The sequence below is a fragment of the Dama dama genome, chromosome 14 (assembly GCF_033118175.1).
Source record: "Dama dama isolate Ldn47 chromosome 14, ASM3311817v1, whole genome shotgun sequence".
NCBI lineage: Eukaryota > Metazoa > Chordata > Mammalia > Artiodactyla > Cervidae > Dama > Dama dama.
Genome location: NC_083694.1, coordinates 63,100,517 through 63,122,071, shown reverse-complemented (window position 1 = coordinate 63,122,071; position 21,555 = coordinate 63,100,517). Strand labels below are relative to the sequence as shown.

Sequence of the window (21,555 nt, the reverse complement as noted above, 5' to 3'; positions counted from 1 at the left end):
CTAAAAATGTTGACATAGTAAAGGTAAACCTTAATAGGCTTTCCTAGTGATTTTAAAAAAAAAAAAAAGAACAAACTGAAATTTGTTTGACATCAAAAAAATTTTATGGTCAACTTTATTAAAAGACTTCTCAAAGAAAAATTAAATTTTATGTGAAGCATTTCAATTCTGGGGCTCAATAGTAGGACTATTTTACGTTTTTAACATCTCAAATGTGTTTGACTAATATGCTTTTTACTCTACAAAATATTTGAATAAAAGAGTATCATTGAAAGCATATCATTATCCAATGTGATACAATACATTAACAAATAGAAAGATAAAAACCATATGATTATCTCAATAGATGCAGAGAAAACCTTTGACAAAATTGAACATCCATTTATAATTAAAAAAAAAAAAAAAAAAAAAAACCCTCAAGAAAGCAGGCACAAAAGGAGCATACCTCAACATAATAAAATCCATATATGATAAACCCACAGCAAATATTATCCTCAATGGTGAAAAATTGAAAGCATTTCCCCTAAAGTCAGGAACAAGACAAGAGTGCCCACTCTCACCACTACTATTCAACATAGTTTTGGAGTTTTAGCCACAGCAATCAGAGAAGAAAAGGAAATAAAAGGAATCCAGATTGGAAAAGAATAAGTAAAACTCTCACTGTTTGTAGATGATATGATCCTCTACATAGAAAACCCTAAAAATACCACCAGAAAATTACTAGAGCTAATCAATGAAAATAGTAAAGTTGCAGGATATAAAATTAACACACAGAAATCCCTTGCATTCCTATACACTAACAATGAGAAAACAGAAAGAGAAATTAAGGAAACAATTCCATTCACCACTGCAATGAAAAGAATAAAATACTTTGGAATAAATCTACCCAAAGAAACGAAAGACCTATATAAGGAAAACTATAAAACAATGATGAAAGAAATCAAAGATGACACAAATAGATGACACAAATACATTTTCATGGATTGGAAGAGTCAATATAGTGAAAATGAGTATACTAAGCAAAGCAATCTATAGATTCAATGCAATCCCTATCAAGCTACCAACAGTATTTTTCAGCGAACTAGAACAAATAATTTGACAATTTGTATGGAAATACAAAAAACCTCGAATAGCCAAAGCAATCTTGAGAAAGAAGAATGGAACTGGAGGGATCAACTTGCCTGACTTCAGACTATACTACAAAGCTACAGTCATCATGACAGTATGGTACTGGCACAAAGACAGAAATATAGGTCAAAGGAACAGAATAGAAAGCCCAAAGATAAATCCACACACCTATGGACACCTTATCTTTGACAAAGGAGGCAAGAGTATACAATGGAGAAAAGACAATCTCTTTAACAAGTGGTGCTGGGAAAACTGGTCAACCACTTGTAAAAGAATGAAACGAGAACAATTTCTAACACCATATACAAAAATAAACTCAAAATGGATTAAAGATCTAAATGTAAGACCAGAAACTATAAAACTCCTAGAGGAGAACATAGGCAAAACACTCTCTGACATAAATGACAGCAGGATCCTCTATGACCCACCTCCCATAGTAATGGAAATAAAAGCAAAACTAAACAAATGGGACCTAATGAAACTTAAAAGCTTTTGCACAATGACGGAAACTATAAGCAAGGTGAAAAGACAGCCTTCAGAATGGGAGAAAATAATAGCAAACAAAGCAACTGACAAAGAATTAATCTCAAAAATATACAAGCAGCTCACGCAGCTCAATTCCAAAAAAATAAATGACCCAATCAAAAAATGAGCCAAAGAACTAAACAGACAGTTCTCCAAAGAAGACATACAGATGGCTAACAAACACATGAAAAGATGTTCAACATCACTCATTATCAGAGAAATTCAAATCAAAACCACAATGAGGTACCATCTCACGCCGGTCAGAATGGCTGCTATCAAAAAGTCTACAAACAATAAACACTGAAGAGGGTGTGGAGAAAAGGGAACCCTCTTACACTGTTGGTGGGAATGCAAACTAGTACAGCCGCTATGGAAAACAGTGTGGAGATTTCTTAAAAAACTGGAAATAGAACTGCCATATGACCCAGCAATCCCACTTCTGGGCATACACACTGAGGAAACCAGATCTGAAAGAGACACGTGTACCCCAATATTCATCGCAGCACTGTTTACAATAGCCTGGACATGGAAGCAACCTAGATGTCCATCAGCAGACGAATGGATAAGAAAGCTGTGGTACATATACACAATGGAATATTACTTAGCTATTACAAAGAATGCATTTGAATCAGTTCTAATGAGGTAGATGAAACTGGAGCCCATTATACAGAGTGAAGTAAGTCAGAAAGAAAAACACCAATACAGTATATTAACACATATGTATGGAATTTAGAAAGATGGTGATGATGATCCTATATGGGAGACAGCAAAAAAGACACAGATATAAAGAACAGACTTTTGAACTCTGTGGGAGAAGGTGAGGGTGGGATGATTTGAGAGAATAGCATTGAAACATGTATATTATCATATGTGAAATAGATCGCCAGTCCAAGTTCAATGAATGAGACAGGGTGCTCAGGACTGGTGCACTGAGATGATCCTGAGGGATGGGATGGGGAGGGAGGTGGGAGGGGGGTTCAGGATAGGGAACATATGTACATCCATGAGTGATTCATGTCAATGTATGGCAAAAACCACTATAATAAAGTAATTAGTCTCCAATTAAAATAAATAAATTTTAAAAAGAAAGAAAAAAGAAATTATACAGAAAAAAATAAATTTCATAATGAAAAATAAAAGAAAGCATATCATTGTCAACACCATTTTCTAAAAATCAACAAGCTTTATAGCATCTTATAAGGAATGGGATCTGAGATAAGACTTTGCACTGCATATTCACAAGGATATTAACTGTCAAAGCTCTGTGTGATTTGAATACCATTGTTGTCATTTATAGTCTCTTCTTTTCCCAAGAGAGAAAGCTCAGATGCTTTCTGTACTTTTCTATACCCCAAATGAAAGAGGATGCAGGAAAATGAAATTAATGTTATACATTTAATGGTTTAAGTTTAGTGATTTCTCTTACATTTTTCTTATAAAATTTTAAATGGCTTTTTCCTCAAGTTAATTACCCCTACAAGAAAAGTAGCTGACTCTGGTGAAAAGTTAATGGGCAATTATTTAATTTACTTCAAAATGAATTTCCTTTTCTTGTTTTTAAAACAATTAAATTATGAAAGGAATATTTTTAAAGGTTTCTTTTAAAAAAAAATCCAAGTTAATTTTAATAAAACAGCCATCCTTTTTGCTCTTCATATCAGTGATTTGGGGAGAGTTACTAAAAATAGTAGAAGAGGAACCAATAAAGGGTCTGGAAATTACACACAAACATACACACACACAAACTTTAGTATCATACTAAAATTTTATGAAATTCGTGAATTTTAGTTTCTCAGAGTGGGTTATGAAATAAAATATTCTCTAAACAAACACTGAAGAGAAAACAAAATACATTCTTTAGGTCAGGGTTAAGTAATGATGTAGCCTAGTGTCTTCATATTTGACCCTTACTTGATGAAAATTTTTGCCACTGATAAAAAAGGAATAATTCACCAGAATCTTTGAAAATAAAAATACTTCCATGATATCCACGATGCTTATAACAGTGTCCAACTTTGAATGAAGAGAAAAAGTAAATATTTGATTCCTTCCCTGGCTAGTTCTAATTAAGCATCCTCTTGTATCTCAAGACAATGTAAAAATAAATCCTTAAGATGCAGCCAGTACAGAGGAAATCTCCAGAGAAACAGACACCAGCTTTCATTCCAGGGAAGGAAGAAAGATTATTCTCTTGAACAGAGACATTATGACTCTACAGAGTATCTACATCAAGTTCAGTTCCAGAGGTTAGCTGAGGAGGGCTCTGGGAAGGGAATCAATGGAGTATGATTAAGGATCATGACCCTCTCCACCCTGGAGACAAACAGAGCAAGGAGGATCTGAAGATCCCTTAGAACAAAAGAAGGGGAGAGGCAGGAAATGAGGAAGTGCCAGGTCTCAATGAGAATGTAGGCATTTGCATTCTGGCCAGCTTTCTAAGAATATATCCCAGCTGAATTCTTGCAGAGGGGAAAAGAAATGAATGCAGTAAATCTCTTCCAAACATTCTTTCAGCTAGAAACCCCCATTACATGGCCGTACCGAATCTTTATATTACAAAAAGTGATGATTAGATTTTTAAGTATCTTTTGTACCATCAGGTAAAGTTTGAATTGTATTTGATATAGTTTCACTGTTAAATATACATTTTTAAAAGAAGCTAAGCTCATACGACCTTCATTTATTCAATAGCTATTTAAGTCCACTTTCCTGCAGACACTGATTCATCCCATGGTAGACCAGAGGCTCAATGAGAGCTGTAAGGCTCTTGCCCTCAGGAGTTCAGGAGTTCAAAACACCAGAATACAGAAATATAAACAATTACAGTAATACAATTTTAAATTCCTGTGTTCCACATACAGGATAGAAATTTTTATGTAAATTTTCTTTCAAAGAATGTGGATATCCAAAGTGGAAAAGAATTTGCTATATCAGGGGATAGAAAGTCAATTATAAATAAGTATTGAGATAATGACTGAAAAAAAATGATATGAGAAAGGAAATAGAGGATTAATGATAGAAATTATCAGAAGAAATTTAATAAAAGAGAAAAATAGACAAGGGATAACTATAAAAACCTATTTAGACATTTATGAAACATAATCCAATTTAGTATGCAATTTAAAAATAGGGACAGGCACAATGAAAAAATCGTGATGGAATACATATTTGGAATGCCAAACTCCTGAGTTTTTCACCCTATGCCCCAATATGCTCACACCATATATAGTTCCAAATGAAGTCATGCACTCGACAGTGAAACCAATTGAAGTATTAAACTTCAAACTCTAATTTGAACTGTTAATTTGTACACAGTGGTGGTTTGTTCCTTCCTTCCTTCATTCATTCTTCCATTCATTCTATATGAGCACATTCTATATGCCATGCATTTTACTAAGGGATTCAGTGATTAGCTATCAGACATAATCCTTCATTATGAAATCCCAACTACTTTGTGACAGAAAGAGGCCATGAGATATGACCAATCCTGGAGGACAGGACAGGATTCTCTGAGGAAGTGGTATTCCAGATGAGATTTTGAAAACAGGATTTTAAACTCGGTTAAAGAAGCATGGACATGAGGGCAAGATGAAGAACAAGAACTTCCTACGCAAGGAGAGGAGAAGGAAATGGCAACCCACTCCAGTATTCCTGCCTAGTGTGCTACCGTCCATGGGGTCACAAAAAGTCGGACACGACTGAGTGACTAACACACACACATGCAAGGAGAACAGCATATGCAAGGGGCCCACGGGGAGACAGGTGAGCATCCAGACACAGGAGACGCTATGCAAGACCCCTACAGCAGATCTCAGGGCCCAAGGGAGAGAGTGGCTCCAGGAAGGGTTGACAGGTAGACAGTCCTCAGGTCACTCAGGAAGACTTGGATGAAGTGAGGGTAGGAGGTGAGTGGACAGGGTATTAGAGGGGAATGTTGAGCAACGTTTTTTTTAGATCTTTTGTCTGCCGGTCAGAGTAGAGAAAGGCCTAGAAAATCAAAGCAAGAATAAAAGCAGGGAAATCACTGAGAAGCTTTTTTGCATTAATTCAGCCTAAAGATACAATAATTGGGACTATGACATGCTAATATTAATGAATAAAAGTCAATTGATATAAAAATTATTTAGAAAGTTAAAAACCAAGATTTGATTAATGGTTTGGAGGGGAAAAGACGTGTATATTAAGGATGATTCAGAATTTTGGTGAATAACCAGGATACTACAGGCATAATTCACAAAGATAATAAACAGAAGACAAAGAACAAGCATTTAGAACCATATTAGAAGGAGTGGAAAGAGAACATCCAAAGTGAGTTTCACTTTGGAGTGCCATTGTGGCATCCCAGAGACTGACTAAAGGGTCTATTTCCCAGAGGAGAGTTCTAGGCTAGAAATGTATTCATGTGTGTATGGATGATTTTTCCTAAAGAGAAAAAATAAAAATGAGAGAAATAAATGGGGCCAGTTTACAAACCTACTAGGATCCTAAACATTAAATGGCCAACTGGGGGGAAATGAGCTGCCTAAGAAACTCAAGAAAAGTGGGAAGAAAAGTGAAAGAATATGTAAAGGAAGAGAATGCCTCAAGATGAAGGGAGAGGCCAGTATTGCCAAGAACTACAAAGATGTTTAACTAACATACTGACAAATGAAATGTTTCCACTGCATTTAGCAAAACCAGAGATTATGTGTCACCAGCTAGAGCTACATCCAGCATGGGAGTGGGGACGAGATTGAAACAGACTAAGAAGTTAACTGCAGAAGGCACGAGGGGAAAAGATGGCAGGCACTGAAGGAACAGAGAAATGAAAGTTGCTATCTGTAAGAGAATTTTGAGAAAAACAGTGATTTGTTGGTTAGTTTGTTTTGTTTTCAACAGTTTGGTTCACTGGGAGAGGGGTTTGTTTTGGAGGAAGACTTGAACATCTTTATAGGAAATAGAGGAAGGGGTGGGAGGAATTGGGAGACTGGGATTGACATATATATACACTATTAATACTATGTATAAAATAGTATAAATAAACTAAAGAGAATCTACTGTATAGCACATGAACCCTACTCAATACTCTGGGGTGACCTGAAGAGGAAGTAAAAACAAAAAAAGAGATGATATATGTATATGTACAGCTGATTCATGTTGTTTGTACGGTAGAAATACAACACTGTAAAGTAACTACACTCCAATTTTTTTAAGTAAATGGGAGACCTAAAGCAGTTAAAAAAAAACAAAAAAAAAAACAGCTTGATAGCATTAAGATCCTGAGAAAGCCAAGGAGTTGTGAGTATGTAGAGAATGAGGATAGGATGGGTATCAGATGCACGTGGATTACATGTAAGGTATGAGGAAGCTAAGAGCTTCCATTTACATGTGCCTGTGTGTGAAACAGTAAGTGAGACAGCTTGCTCAGAGTGGATCATTAGCTGGAAATGGTCAGTAGTAAAAGAGAAATGGAATACAGGTTTAAGAAGAATAGCTAAAGTTTGCAACTGCCATTGGGAGGCGTAGGAGATATAATTGACCAAAGAAACAGAATAGGATCATAGGACTATTAAAAGAGTCCAGAAGAAGCAGGTGGCTATGTATTTATAGTGAAATCGACCTGCCATATCGTGAGACTTCAATGGCACCTGGCATAATAATTTTGGTCCTTCAGGAATGAAGTTTTGCCTTTTGAACAAAAAAGCAATGGACAAGAAAAAAAAGCAGTGTTTTTGAAATGACAAGACTCTGAGCTAGATTGGAAGAAAGTGAAAAAGGAGAGCTCTGAAGGCCTGGGAGAAAGGATAGGGATCACTGGACTGGAATGTTTGATGAGGGTGAAGAAGCAGTTGTAGTAAGAAGCTGTAACAAGCTTGGTGGACAGATGGTTGTGGCTGGAGATTAAAAGCTTGAATGAGTGACCTGAGAGACAGAATGAATTGGGTATCTTTGCCTGGGGAATCCCCATGGACAGAGCAGCCTGGTGGGCTACCGTCTGAGAGGTCACAAAGACTTGGACACGGCTGAGCAATGAAGCACACACACAAGGTCCAGAGGGTGTGGGAAGAGAAGGCTGAGATGGAGGAGAGGAACGTCACTGAAGGCCAGGTCAGAGAACTGAGAGGAGAAGGTTCTGACAGGTCATCCCAGTAACCACTGAGGTGCCCTGGCATGATGGCCGCCCTAAAGGGGAAAGGTAGCCAATGATCCAGTCACCAACAGCCTCAATGGGGAGTGCCCAAAAGACCTATAGGTGATTGCAGCAGAGACCATCTATGGAGGATAGGACAGTAAAACAGCCTCAAAGAAGCAAGTTATTTAAAAAAAAAAAAAAAAAATCAATGGATTTGAGAAAAATGACCTCAACAAGGAGTGAGAAGGTAATTATTAACCTTATCTCCAAGTCCTATATTCAGAATAACATTTCAACCAACCATTCATCTTCTCTACTAACAAAACTATACCTACAAACATTTATATAGATGACTTAAAGTAAAGAATTTTTAAATTATCCTAATTATAGCACAACTACTACAGGAAAAGAATTAACTGTTCCTTATGAAACAGTGAAAGGAGTCAGTGAAAGGAGTCATCTAGTGCTCAGTTGTATCTAACTTTTTGCAGCCCCCATGGACTGTAGCACACCAGGCTCTTCTGTCCATGGAATTTTCCAAGCAAGGATACTGGTGGGTTGCCACTTCCTACTCCAGGGTATCTTCCTGACCCAGGGATTGAACCCACATCTCCTGTGTCTCCTAATTGGCAAGTGGATTCTTTATCACTGAAGTCATCTAGAGCAAAATTCAACGAACTTTTCTCTGAAGCATCATATAGTAAACACTCAGGTTTGTGGGCCAGTCTGTCACAACCACAGAATTCTGTAGTTCTGTTACATGAAGATGGTGTTTTAATCTGTCCCAATTCCATGTGTATCATTCAAGTCAGAAAAAGTGGTATTGGAATTTAAAAAACTAGGCTGAGGAGCCAAGATGGTGGAGGATTAGGACGGGGAGACCACTTTCTCTCCTACAAATTCATCAAAAGAATAACTGAACGCAGAGCAAAGTTCACAAAACAACTTCTGATCGCTAGCTGAGGTCATCAGGCGTCCAGAAGAGCAGCCCATTGTCTTCAAAAGGAGGTAGGACAAAATATAAAAGATAGAAAGTGAGACAAAAGAGCTAAGGACGGAGATCCGGCCCGGGAAGGGAGTCTTAGGCGGCATTGCTTGGGGTAGGGTCCGGGCCTGAGTGCCCTGAGGACAATCGGAGGGAGCTTCTGTGAGTTGCCAACTTGAACTGTGGGAGAGCAAAAGAGACAGAGAGAAAATTAACTGGCCCGAACACAATGCGCAGTTCGCAGAACAAAGGGACCGAGAAAGTCCAGAGAAGAGCGCGCAGGCTGCGGACCGGCCCAGCCCCGCCGGAGGCAGTAGGCAGCGGGGAGGGGAAGGTCGCGGCGAGACAGAGGCGCAGGCACCCGACCGGTGCGGGCGGGGACTGGGGCTGGGGACGCGGAGGGCGGAAGGCGCAGGCACCCAACTGCCGCCAGCGGAAACTGAGACTGGATCCGCGGAAGGGAGTGGGCGCGCCACACCTGGGGAGAGTGCGCCCATCGAGCCCCTCGCTGCCTGGACCGCTCTGGCGGGGAGGGCACGGAGAGCAAGCGCAGCGTTTTGCTCCGCGCTTTTGTGGAACACCCGAGGGCTGGAACCGCGCGCAGCACGGGGCGCGCTCCACATAGAGCAGCCGGGAGCCTGAGCAGCGCAGACAGAGAAAGAAGCGCCAGCCCCTCCCGGCAGCGCCAGCCCCTCCCTGCAGCGCCAGCCCCTCCCCGCGGCGTCAGCCCCTCCCCGCAGAGCCGGCCCCTCCCCGCGGCGCCAGCCCCTCCCCGCAGAGTGACGGAACTAGCTACCTGAATAAGAGTCCACCTCTGCCCGCCTGTTTGTCAGGGCAGAAATGAGGCTCTGAAGAGACCAGCAAACAGAAGCCAAATAAACAAAGGGAACCACTTCAGAAGGGACCGGTGCAACAGATTAAAATCCCTGTAGAAAACACCGACTACACCGGAAGGGGCCGGTAGATATCGAGAAGTGTAAGCTGGAACGAGGAGCTATCTGAAACTGAGCGAACCCACACTGACCGCAACACCTCCAGAGAAATTCCTACATATATTTTTACTTTTTTTTTTTTTAAGTAAGAAAAAAAAATTTTTTTATTTTTTTATTTTTTATTTTTTCTCTTTTATTTTCCTTTAAAATTCTGTATTACTCCCCCATTACTCCTTAACTTTCATTTTCATAGATTGTTACGATTTTTTTAATTAGGGAAAAAAGTTTTTTTTTCTTTTTCCTTTTTTTTCTTTCCTTTTTCTCTTCTACTTTCTATTTTTCTTTTTGTCTTATTTCTTTTAAAGTCCTCTAGTACTCCTCTACTACTCCTTAATTTTCATTTTCAATACACTCTAACCTTACAAAAAAAAAAAAACAGAGAAGCCCTATCTTTAAACCGAAATTCAGTTCCCATTTTTATTCAGGAGTGTGTTGATTATTCTCTCCCAATCTTGACTCTCTGTTTTCTACCTCAGAACACCTCTATTTCCTCCTTTCCCCTTCTCTTCCCAATCCAATTCTGTGAATCTTTGTAGCTGTCTGAGCTACGGACAACACTCTGGGAACAGACAACTGTGTAGATCTGTCTCTCTCCTCTTGAGTCCGCCTTTTTCTCCTCCTGCTCATCACTATCTCCCTCCTCCCTCTCCTCTTCTTCATGTAACTCTGTGAACCTCTCTGGGTGTCCCTCACAGTGGAGAATCTTTTTGCCATTAACCTAAAAGTTTTATTATCAGTGCTGTATAGTTGGAGAAGTCCTGAGACTACAGGAAGAATAAAACTGAAATCCAGAGGCAGGAGACTTAAGCCCAAAACCTGAGAACACCAGAAAACTCCTGACTACATGGAACTTTAAGTAATAAGTGATTGTCCAAAAGCCTCCATACCTACACTGAAACCAACCACCACTCAAGAGCCAATAAATTTTAGAGCAAGACATACCACGCAAATTCTCCAGCAACGCAGGAACATAGCCCTGAACGTCAACATACAGGCTGCCCAAGGTCACACCTAACACATAGACCCATCTCAAAACTCATTACTGGGCACTCCATTGCTCTCCAAAGAGAAGAAATCAAGTTCCACGCACCAGAACACTGACGCAAGCTTCCCTAACCAGGAAACCTTGACAAGCCAATTGTCCAACCCCACCCACTGGGTAAATCCTCCACAATAAAAAGGAACCACAGACCTCCAGAATACAGAAAGCCCACTCCAGACACAGCAATTTAAACAAGATGAAAAGGCAAAGAAATACCCAACAGGTAAAGGAACATGAAAAATGCCCACCAAGTCAAACAAAAGAGGAGGAGATAGGGAATCTACCTGAAAAAGAATTTAGAATAATGATAATAAAAATGATCCAAAATCTTGAAAACAAAATGGAGTTACAGATAAATAGCCTGGAAACAAAGATTGAAAAGATTCAAGAACTGTTTAATAAAGACCTAGAAGAAATAAAAAAGAGTCAATTACAAATGAATAATGCAATGAATGAGATCAAAAACACTCTGGAGGGAACCAAGAGTAGAATAACGGAGACAGAAGATAGGATAAGTGAGGTAGAAGATAAAATGGTGGAAATAAATGAAGCAGAGAGGAAAAAAGAAAAAAGGATCAAAAGAAATGAGGACAACCTCAGGGACCTCTGGGACAATGTGAAACGCCCCAACATTCGAATCATAGGAGTCCCAGAAGAAGAAGACAAAAAGAAAGGCCATGACAAAATACTCGAGGAGATAATAGCTGAAAACTTCCCTAAAATTGGGAAGGAAATAGCCACCCAAGTCCAAGAAACCCAGAGAGTCCGAAACAGGATAAACCCAAGGCGAAACACCCCAAGACATATATTAATCAAATTAACAAAGATCAAACACAAAGAACAAATATTAAAAGCAGCAAGGGAGAAACAACAAATAACACACAAAGGGATTCCCATAAGGATAACAGCTGATCTATCAATAGAAACCCTCCAGGCCAGAAGGGAATGGCAGGACGTACTGAAAGTAATGAAAGAGAATAACCTACAACCTAGATTACTGTATCCAGCAAGGATCTCATCAGATATGAAGGAGAATTTAAAAGCTTTACAGATAAGCAAAAGCTGAGAGAATTCAGCACCACCAAACCAGCTCTTCAACAAATTCTAAAGGATCTTCTCTAGACAGGAAATGCAGAAAGGTTGTATAAACGTGAACCCAAAACAACAAAGTAAATGGCAACGGGACCACACCTATCAATAATTACCTTAAATGTAAATGGGTTGAATGCCCCAACCAAAAGACAAAGATTGGCTGAATGGATACAAAAACAAGACCCCTATATATGCTGTCTACAAGAGACCCACCTCAAAACAAGAGACACATACAGACTAAAAGTGAAGGGCTGGAAAAAAATATATTTCACGCAAACGGAGACCAAAAGAAAGCAGGAGTCTCAATACTCATATCAGATAAAATAGACTTTCAAATAAAGGATGTGAAAAGAGACAAAGAAGGACACTACATAATGATCAAAGGATCAATCCAAGAAGAAGATATAACAATTATAAATATATATGCACCCAACATAGGAGCACCGCAATATGTACGGCAAACACTAACGAGTATGAAAGAGGAAATTAATAGTAACACAATAATAGTGGGAGACTTTAATACCCCACTCACAACTATGGATAGATCAACTAAACAGAAAATTAACAAGGAAACACAAACCTTAAATGACACAATCGACCAGCTAGACCTAATTGATATCTACAGGACATTTCACCCCAAAACAATCAACTTCACCTTTTTCTCAAGTGCACACGGAACCTTCTCCAGAATAGATCACATCCTGGGCCATAAATCTGGTCTTGGAAAATTCAAAAAAATTGAAATCATTCCAGTCATCTTTTCTGACCACAGTGCAGTAAGATTAGATCTCAATTACAGGGAAAAAATTGTTAAAAATTCAAACATATGGAGGCTAAATAACACGCTTCTGAATAACCAACAAATCATAGAAGAAATCAAAAAAGAAATCAAGATATGTATAGAAATGAATGAAAACGAAAACACAACAACCCAAAACCTATGGGACACTGTAAAAGCAGTGCTAAGGGGAAAGTTCATAGCACTACAGGCTTACATCAAGAAACAAGAAAAAAGCCAAATAAATAACCTAACTCTACACCTAAAGCAATTAGAGAAGGAAGAAATGAAGAACCCCAGGGTTAGCAGAAGGAAAGAAATCTTAAAAATCAGGGCAGAAATAAATGCAATAGAAACTAAAGGGACCATAGCAAAAATCAACAAAGCTAAAAGCTGGTTTTTTGAAAAAATAAACAAAATTAACAAACCAATAGCAAGACTCATTAAGAAACAAAGAGAGAAGAACCAAATTAACAAAATTAGAAATGAAAATGGAGAGATCACAACAGACAACACTGAAATACAAAGGATCATAAGAGACTACTACCAGCAGCTCTATGCCAATAAAATGGACAACTTGGATGAAATGGACAAATGCTTAGAAAAGTATAACTTTCCAAAACTGAACCAGGAAGAAATAGAAGATCTTAACAGACCCATCACAAGCAAGGAAATCGAAACTGTCATCAAAAATCTTCCAGCAAACAAAAGCCCAGGACCAGATGGCTTCACAGCTGAATTCTACCAAAAATTTAGAGAAGAGCTAACACCTATCTTACTCAAACTCTTCCAGAAAATTGCAGATGAAGGTAAGCTTCCAAACTCATTCTATGAGGCCACCATCACCCTAATTCCAAAACCAGACAAAGATGCCACAAAAAAAGAAAACTACAGGCCAATATCACTGATGAACATAGATGCAAAAATCCTTAACAAAATTCTAGCAAACAGAATCCAACAACATATTAAAAAAATCATACACCATGACCTAGTGGGCTTTATCCCAGGAATGCAAGGATTCTTTAATATCCACAAATCAATCAATGTAATACACCACATTAACAAATTGAAAGATAAAAACCATATGATTATCTCAATAGATGCAGAGAAAGCCTTTGACAAAATTCAACACTCATTTATGATTAAAACTCTCCAGAAAGCAGAAATAGAAGGAACATACCTCAACATAATAAAAGCTATATATGACAAACCCACAGCAAGCATCACCCTCAATGGTGAAAACTTGAAGGCATTTCCCCTGAAATCAGGAACAAGACAAGGGTGCCCACTCTCACCACTACTATTCAACATAGTGTTGGAAGTTTTGGCCACAGCAATCAGAGAAGAAAAGGAAGTAAAAGGAATCCAGATAGGAAAAGAAGAAGTGAAACTCTCACTGTTTGCAGATGACATGATCCTCTACATGGAAAACTCTAAAGACTCTTCCAGAAAATTACTAGAGCTAATCAATGAATATAGTAAAGTTGCAGGATATAAAATTAACACACAGAAATACCTTGCATTCCTATATACTAACAATGAAAAAACAAAAAGAGACATTTAAGGAAACAATACCATTCACCATTGCAACAAAAAGAATAAAATACTTAGGAGTATATCTACCTAAAGAAACAAAAGACCTATACATAGAAAACTATAAAACACTGATGAAAGAAATCAAAGAGGACACAAAGAGATGGAGAAACATACCGTGTTCCTGGATTGGAAGAATCAATATTGTCAAAATGGCTATTCTACCCAAAGCAATCTATAGATTCAATGCAATCCCTATCAAGCTACCAACGGTATTTTTCACAGAACTAGACCAAAGAATTTCACAATTTGTATGGAAATACAAAAAACCTCGAATAGCCAAAGCAATCTTGAGAAAGAAGAATGGAACTGGAGGAATCCACCTGCTTGACTTCAGACTCTACTACAAAGCCACAGTCATCAAGACAGTATGGTTCTGGCACAAAGACAGAAATATAGATCAAAGGAACAGAATAGAAAGCCCAGAGATAAATCCACGAACCTATGGACACCTTATCTTTGACAAAGGAGGCAAGAGTATACAATGGAAAAAAGACAACCTCTTTAACAAGTGGTGCTGGGAAAACTGGTCAACCACTTGTAAAAGAATGAAACTAGAACACTTTCTAACACCATACACAAAAATAAACTCAAAATGGATTAAAGATCTAAATGTAAGACCAGAAACTATAAAACTCCTAGAGGAGAACATAGGCAAAACACTCTGTGACATAAATCACAGCAAGATCCTCTATGACCCACCTCCCAGAATATTGGAAATAAAAGGAAAACTAAACAAATGGGACCTAATGAAACTTAAAAGCTTTTGCACTACAAAGGAACCTATAAGTAAGGTGAAAAGACAGCCCTCAGATTGGGAGAAAATAATAGCAAATGAAGAAACAGACAAAGGATTAATCTCAAAAATATACAAGCAACTCTTGCAGCTCAATTCCAGAAAAATAAATGACCCAATCAAAAAATGGGCCAAAGAACTAAACAGACATTTCTCCAAAGAAGACATACAGATGGCTAACAAACACATGAAAAGATGCTCAACATCACTCATTATTAGAGAAATGCAAATCAAAACCACAATGAGGTACCATTACACGCCAGTCAGGATGGCTGCTATCCAAAAGTCTACAAGCAATAAATGCTGGAGAGGGTGTGGAGAAAAGGGAACCCTCTTACACTGTTGGTGGGAATGCAAACTAGTACAGCCGCTATGGAAAACAGTGTGGAGATTTCTTAAAAAACTGGAAATAGAACTGCCATATGACCCAGCAATCCCACTTCTGGGCATACACACTGAGGAAACCAGATCTGAAAGAGACACATGCACCCCAGTGTTCATCGCAGCACTGTTTATAATAGCCAGGACATGGAAACAACCTAGATGCCCATCAGCAGATGAATGGATAAGGAAGCTGTGGTACATATACATCATGGAATATTACTCAGCCGTTAAAAAGAATTCATTTGAATCAGTCCTAATGAGATGGATGAAACTGGAGCCCATTATACAGAGTGAAGTAAGCCAGAAAGACAAAGAACATTACAGCATACTAACACATATATATGGAATTTAAAAAGATGGTAACGATAACCCTATATGCAAAACAGAAAAAGAGACACCAAAATACAGAACAGACTTTTGAACTCTGTGGGAGAAGGTGAGGGTGGGATATTTCAAAAGAACAGCATCTATACTATCTATGGTGAAACAGATCACCAGCCCAGGTGGGATGCATGAGACAAGTGCTCGGGCCTGGTGCACTGGGAAGACCCAGAGGGATCGGGTGGAGAGGGAAGTGGGAGAGGGGATCGGGATGGGGAATACGTGTAAATCTATGGCTGATTCATATCAATGTGTGACAAAACCCACTGAAATGTTGTGAAGTAATTAGCCTCCAACTAATAAAAAAAAATAAATAGAAAAAAAAAAGGAATTTAAAAACTAACAATTATTACTTTCAGGCTTAAAACTGAAGATGGTCAGCCAAAAGTTCATGATTTTCCTTTCCCCTGAAAGAAATAAAATGAAAAGAAAGCACTCACCTGAACATAGAGTTCTCTGAGCTCATACTGAAATTTCTTGGGATCTGTGGTAACTGTTACTGGGCCAATTTCTGTGGAGATAAAAATGACGTAAGTCAAGAATAGTGCTCAATAGCATTAAGGTCTTTAGCGTACTGTGGTTGCAAATGTCCTTTCACTATGCACTGTACAGTTAATTGAACAAGTAGAAATAGTCAAGAAAACAACAAAGACCATTTCTCAATTTATAGCTACCAAAGACTACTTGAAAATTTGTCATAAATGATGCATACTTAAAACAGTGAATTTTTAGCCTTAGGAAATGCAAAAAGTGAAAGTCACCTAGTCGTGTCCGACTCTTTGCAAACCCGTGGACTAAACAGTCCATGGAATTCTCCAGGCCAGAATACTGGTATGGGTAGCCTTTCCCTTCCCCAGGAGATCTTCCCGACCCAGGAATCGAACCCAGGTCTCCCACACTGCAGGCAGGTTCTTTACCAGCTGAGCCATCAGGAAAATGCAAAGAGGGAGTTAAAATGTCACAGGGGAAAGAATCAGGAGGCATCAGTTTCAGTCTCTTTTTACTCTCACCAGTCAGTGGAGAGCAACTATTTATGGAGCAACTATTTTGTTGTTGAATTCTAAATTAATCACTTATTCATCTTTTAATTTTGATCTGTCAACTACAAATTGTAAACTTGTTTGCAAATAAAACATTTAATACTAAACAAAAAAAAAAAGCCAAATGACCCTTCTTTGTCCACAGATAGGAAGATCAGAAGCACAGATACAATGATATTGAAAGTTCAAACACAGTTGCTACCACTTCATTTGCCACAGCTGGGGTTGCTGTCCCTCATTATCACCATTCTCCTCAACACCTTTGATGAAAATAATTACCTCTGCGGTCACTGCCACCCTCACAACTGTCCTAATATAACGTACAAACCATTGTTTCAAGTGGAAACAAGTAGGGGGACTGTTTCCTGGTGAAAACCAAGACCTAAGCCAGGTGAAGAGAAGTCCAGATACCAGTAGGGTTAAATTGATAGAGATATAAATATAGATACATACACATAGAGCATGTTTATTTAATAGTAAACATTTTAATCTGCAAAGACCATTTTCTTTAAAAAAAAAAATTAACCTTTAAAATAGACAAGCTGAAATTGGCCTCTACATGTATCAATTACTTCCCCCAGGAAACATCCATGTGTGTGTGCTTAGTCGCTCAGTCGTGACCAAATCTTTGTGACCTATGGACTGCAGCCCACCAGTCTCCTCTGTCCATGAGGATTCTCCAGGCAAGAATACTGGAGTGGGTTGCTATGCTGTTGTTCTCCAGGGGATCTTCCCAATCCAGGGATCAAACCCAGGTCTCCCGCATTGCAAGCAGGTTCTTTACCATCTGAGCCACCAGGGAAGCCTGGAAACACCCATATGTTAGTCGCTCAGTGGTGTCCGACTCTTTGCGACCCCACAGACAATAGCCCACCAGGCTCCTCTGTCCATGGAATTCTCCAGGCAAGAATACTGGAGTGGGTAGCCATTCCCTTCTCCAGGGGATCCTTCTGACCCAGGGACCCAGGGATCAAACACAGGTCTCCCGCATTGCAGGCAGATTCTTTACAGTCTGAGCCACCAGGGAAACCCAGAAACATCCATATATTTAAGTAATAGTTTAAAATTCATCCAAGTATCATGCGTACAGACAAAGCATCTTAAATTCCTAGGGTGGATGAAAGTTCTTCTATTTTATGTAAGGAAGATTATAAAAATACTTAACATTTAGTTTTTATGAGACATTAGCTTCAAACGCATACTGTTAGAAAAGGACTTATGACTTCAAAGGATAATAATTAATGAGCCAGGCCTTCTATAATATGCTAAATGTGATACAAAAACAGATTGCAGAATCTTAGAAATAAATGAGGTAAACTGGATAGGAAGCATGACATGCTTGTCATAGCCCACGTAATTTTTCTTAGAAATTACACGAAAATATGTCTCCATTCTTCACCACAGATTAGACACCTTGCACCATGCAAAAGGAATGAAGAGGTGATTGGAGAAACTGTGTGAAAATGCAAACATCTGCATTCCATACAGAGCAGAACAGTCATTAGCTATGTAAACGTCATGTCCTGAGTATATGGAAAATCGGAGAAGACTACTCCCTCAAGACTAAACAAAGGCATACTTTGCAGAGGAATGCAAAACAGCAAAGAATATGCCAGGCAGTTACACCCTGACATATAAATTGTCAGCAGCACCATCAAGCTTCTGTGCTTCTACATGGCATAATACTGAAATAATTCTAGAATTCAAAACTCAAGAACCAGAAAGGAATACAAAGAATACTAGAAAAATCAATTATATGAAAATAAATAGTACAGACATGCAAGAACATTCCTTACAATGACATTTTTTTTTAAATAGCCCTGATACATGTCTGTTCCTCAATAGTGGAGACTAGCGGATGCTATAAAATAGGAAAACTGATAATTAGCCTTCATTTAATTATCAAGAGATTCAAATATCCACCTGTTTTCAACAAAGACAGGAAATATTTCCTGAAGCCCATTTATATACAAATCACACTGGACACTTGAGATAAATCTTTTATCAGTTATAAGAAATACTCAGACCAAAAAAAAAAAAAAAAAAAAATACTCAGGAGAGATAAAGCCTTGCTAGGCTGCCATATCCCTCCAGTTGTAAGCATCTTTTCCAACTTTTTTGAATGCAATGATATAACTATTTGGCAAAACCAACCTTCCTTTCAGGACTTGTGTCCATTTCACTCTTTCTCTTCATCTAATAGAGCCTGACACCAGCTGTGTCATGAGCAATTTCCTCTTCTCTTCCTTTTTTCTCGTGTTGCTTTTAGCCCCTGCCAAGCCTTCCACAACATTCAACAGGTCTAACTCTGTCTTCTCTTCCTGACTGAACATGGCCCTCTATTGCCTATACAATCGAATGTGAACTCTCCAAAGCACCACAGGTCCTCTCTTCTATTTCTCTAATCTTCAAGCTTCGTCACACTGCTTAGCATGAAGACACTGCTCTTCCTTCACGTCTTTCATGGCCATTCCCACGTCTTTCATCTGCCCATACACCTCTCATTCTAGAAAGTATGAATCAAGTCCTATCTCCTTGGATGTTCTGCCTTTTCTTCAGCATACATTAATGCTGGCTGATGTTTGTATAATAAAGACATGGGAAGAATGAAGGGGCACAACATTTAACAGAATAAGTGATCACAGCCCATTTTATTCAATGACTTTATCTGGTTGCTTACCAAAATAACACCAAAAAAATACACTGGGTTGGTCAAAAAGTTCATTTGGTTTTTTCCATGTTACAGAAAAATCCAAATGAACTTTCTGGACAATCCAATATAAAACAACCATCAGTCTCCAAAGAGAATCCTCAAGCTTGACGAGCCATTAAAAATCATTTGCTTCAATTTTCTTATCTACAGACAAGAAAACTTGAGGTTCAGAGATGATGAAATTGAAAAACTTTGGTAGTGAAGAAAGAGGTTAAGACATCTGAAAACATTTTCTACACTGAGCAACCTCCACAGCTCACTAACATTTCCTCTTTTCCAAGATCTCCATTCTATCAACGATTATATCACTATGAACTTTCTTCTTTCCTCTGGAGCATAGGCAAAACAGACCATGTTTGGAGTGCCTAAACTGATGCACACAATATCTAGAATTCTTTATTGTCATGTGCCTGGATATTTGAAAATAGATTAAAAGAAGCAACTTTTTTCTTCCAGTTTTACTGAGATATAATTACTATGACATACTATACAGGGGCTTCCCTGGTGACTCAGGGTAAAGAATCTACCTGCATTTCAGGAGACCCAGGTTCAATCCCTGGGTTGGGAAAATTCCCTAGAGAAGGGCTTAGCAACCCACTCCAGTATTCTTGCCTAGAACATCCCATGTACAGAGGAGCCTGGTGGGCTACAGTCCATGGGGTCACAGAAAGTTGGACATAACTGAGTAACCAACACAAGGACAAGGAGAGACTAACAGTTTCACTTTTTCACAATAAATGCAGAAAGAAAAGTATGGAAAAAGTAGTGTGGGAGTACTAACATAGAAAAAACACTTTTCAGAATGAATCAAGGAGATTTCAAAAGGGAAATGAAAATTTAGGATTTCAAATTAGAAAAAACAAAAAAGATCTTTACTAATGCTAATTTTTTAAAAAATTCTATATATCAAGTTTTCACAACAGCTCTGTATTTCATCAAATTACTGTTATTACCTATGGTTTGGTATGGTGGTGGTTTTCAGTCATGTCTGACTATTTGCTAACCCATGGTTTGTAGCCCGCCAGGCCCCTCTGTCCATGGAATTCTCCAGGCAAGAATACTGAAGTGGGTAGCCTTTCCCTTCTCCAGGAGATTTTCCCAACCCAGTGATTGAACCTGGGTCTCTCACATTGCAGGCAGATTCTTTACCCTCTGAACCACCAGGGAAGCCCATATTATTATACAAATAATTGACGGTTGGATAGTAAGTCAAGGCCAGCCAGTCCCTTTGAACGGTACCATGGTACTGTCTGCCTGTGACATGAGAGCATCTATCACATATGTGATTGCCATTGCCTTCTGTCTCCCTCACTTGATTATCAGCCTAAGGAGATGTACCTATAAATAGATTCTAAATAAGCATTTGAAGATGAGAAGAAGGGAAACAAAAGAATAAAGATTAAGGCCAGGTCTTCAGACTCTTCATTTTGTGTGCTTTTCATTTTACCACGGAACCTCCAGGCTACAGCTAAAGATCATGCTACGTAATAAGCATGGCGACACTGACTAGTCAACTGAATGGTTCACTTCCTCTTTACACAAAAGTATTTATTCTTTCATCAAGTTATTGATGCAGATAATCAACATATACAATTTTCCACATATCACTGAACTTAAAAAAGCAAAAAAAACATTAAGGTAAGGTAAGGAATATATATTATTAAAAGTACAAGGAGTACGTCACACATCAGAAGATAACTTTTTATAAAAAAAAAAAAATGTCTGAAACTCTAAACAAGTCTTTCCTCTTCTCATTAATTGTGTTATTTCCCGTTTCCTAGGGATTTATCAGATGGGTTGGATTTATTTCCAACATCTCAGCCTTTGTTCTCCTAATCTGAGTTGCTGAATTGAATTTGAGCAAAAAATGGAAAGAAGTTCACAATGTAGTATTTTCTTTTACTGCTTCACTTGGCAAGATCAATATCCAGTTCCTCACTTCCTTTTTCCTTTTCACTAACAGATTTTTGCTCCTTACAGTTTTTCTTTACTCA

The 21,555-nt window shown here is 38.5% G+C and overlaps 1 protein-coding gene across 3 annotated transcripts in view; it reads right to left on the bottom strand.

Moving 5' to 3' along the window:
* HMCN1 (hemicentin 1) overlaps positions 1-21,555 on the bottom strand; it is a 525,163-nt gene that overhangs the window by 391,998 nt on the left and 111,610 nt on the right. For all 3 annotated transcript variants that reach the window (XM_061160939.1, XM_061160937.1, XM_061160938.1), the window contains exon 2: positions 16,249-16,319. In XM_061160939.1, the coding sequence (XP_061016922.1) occupies positions 16,249-16,319 (71 nt within the window). The remainder of the gene's footprint in view (positions 1-16,248; positions 16,320-21,555) is intronic.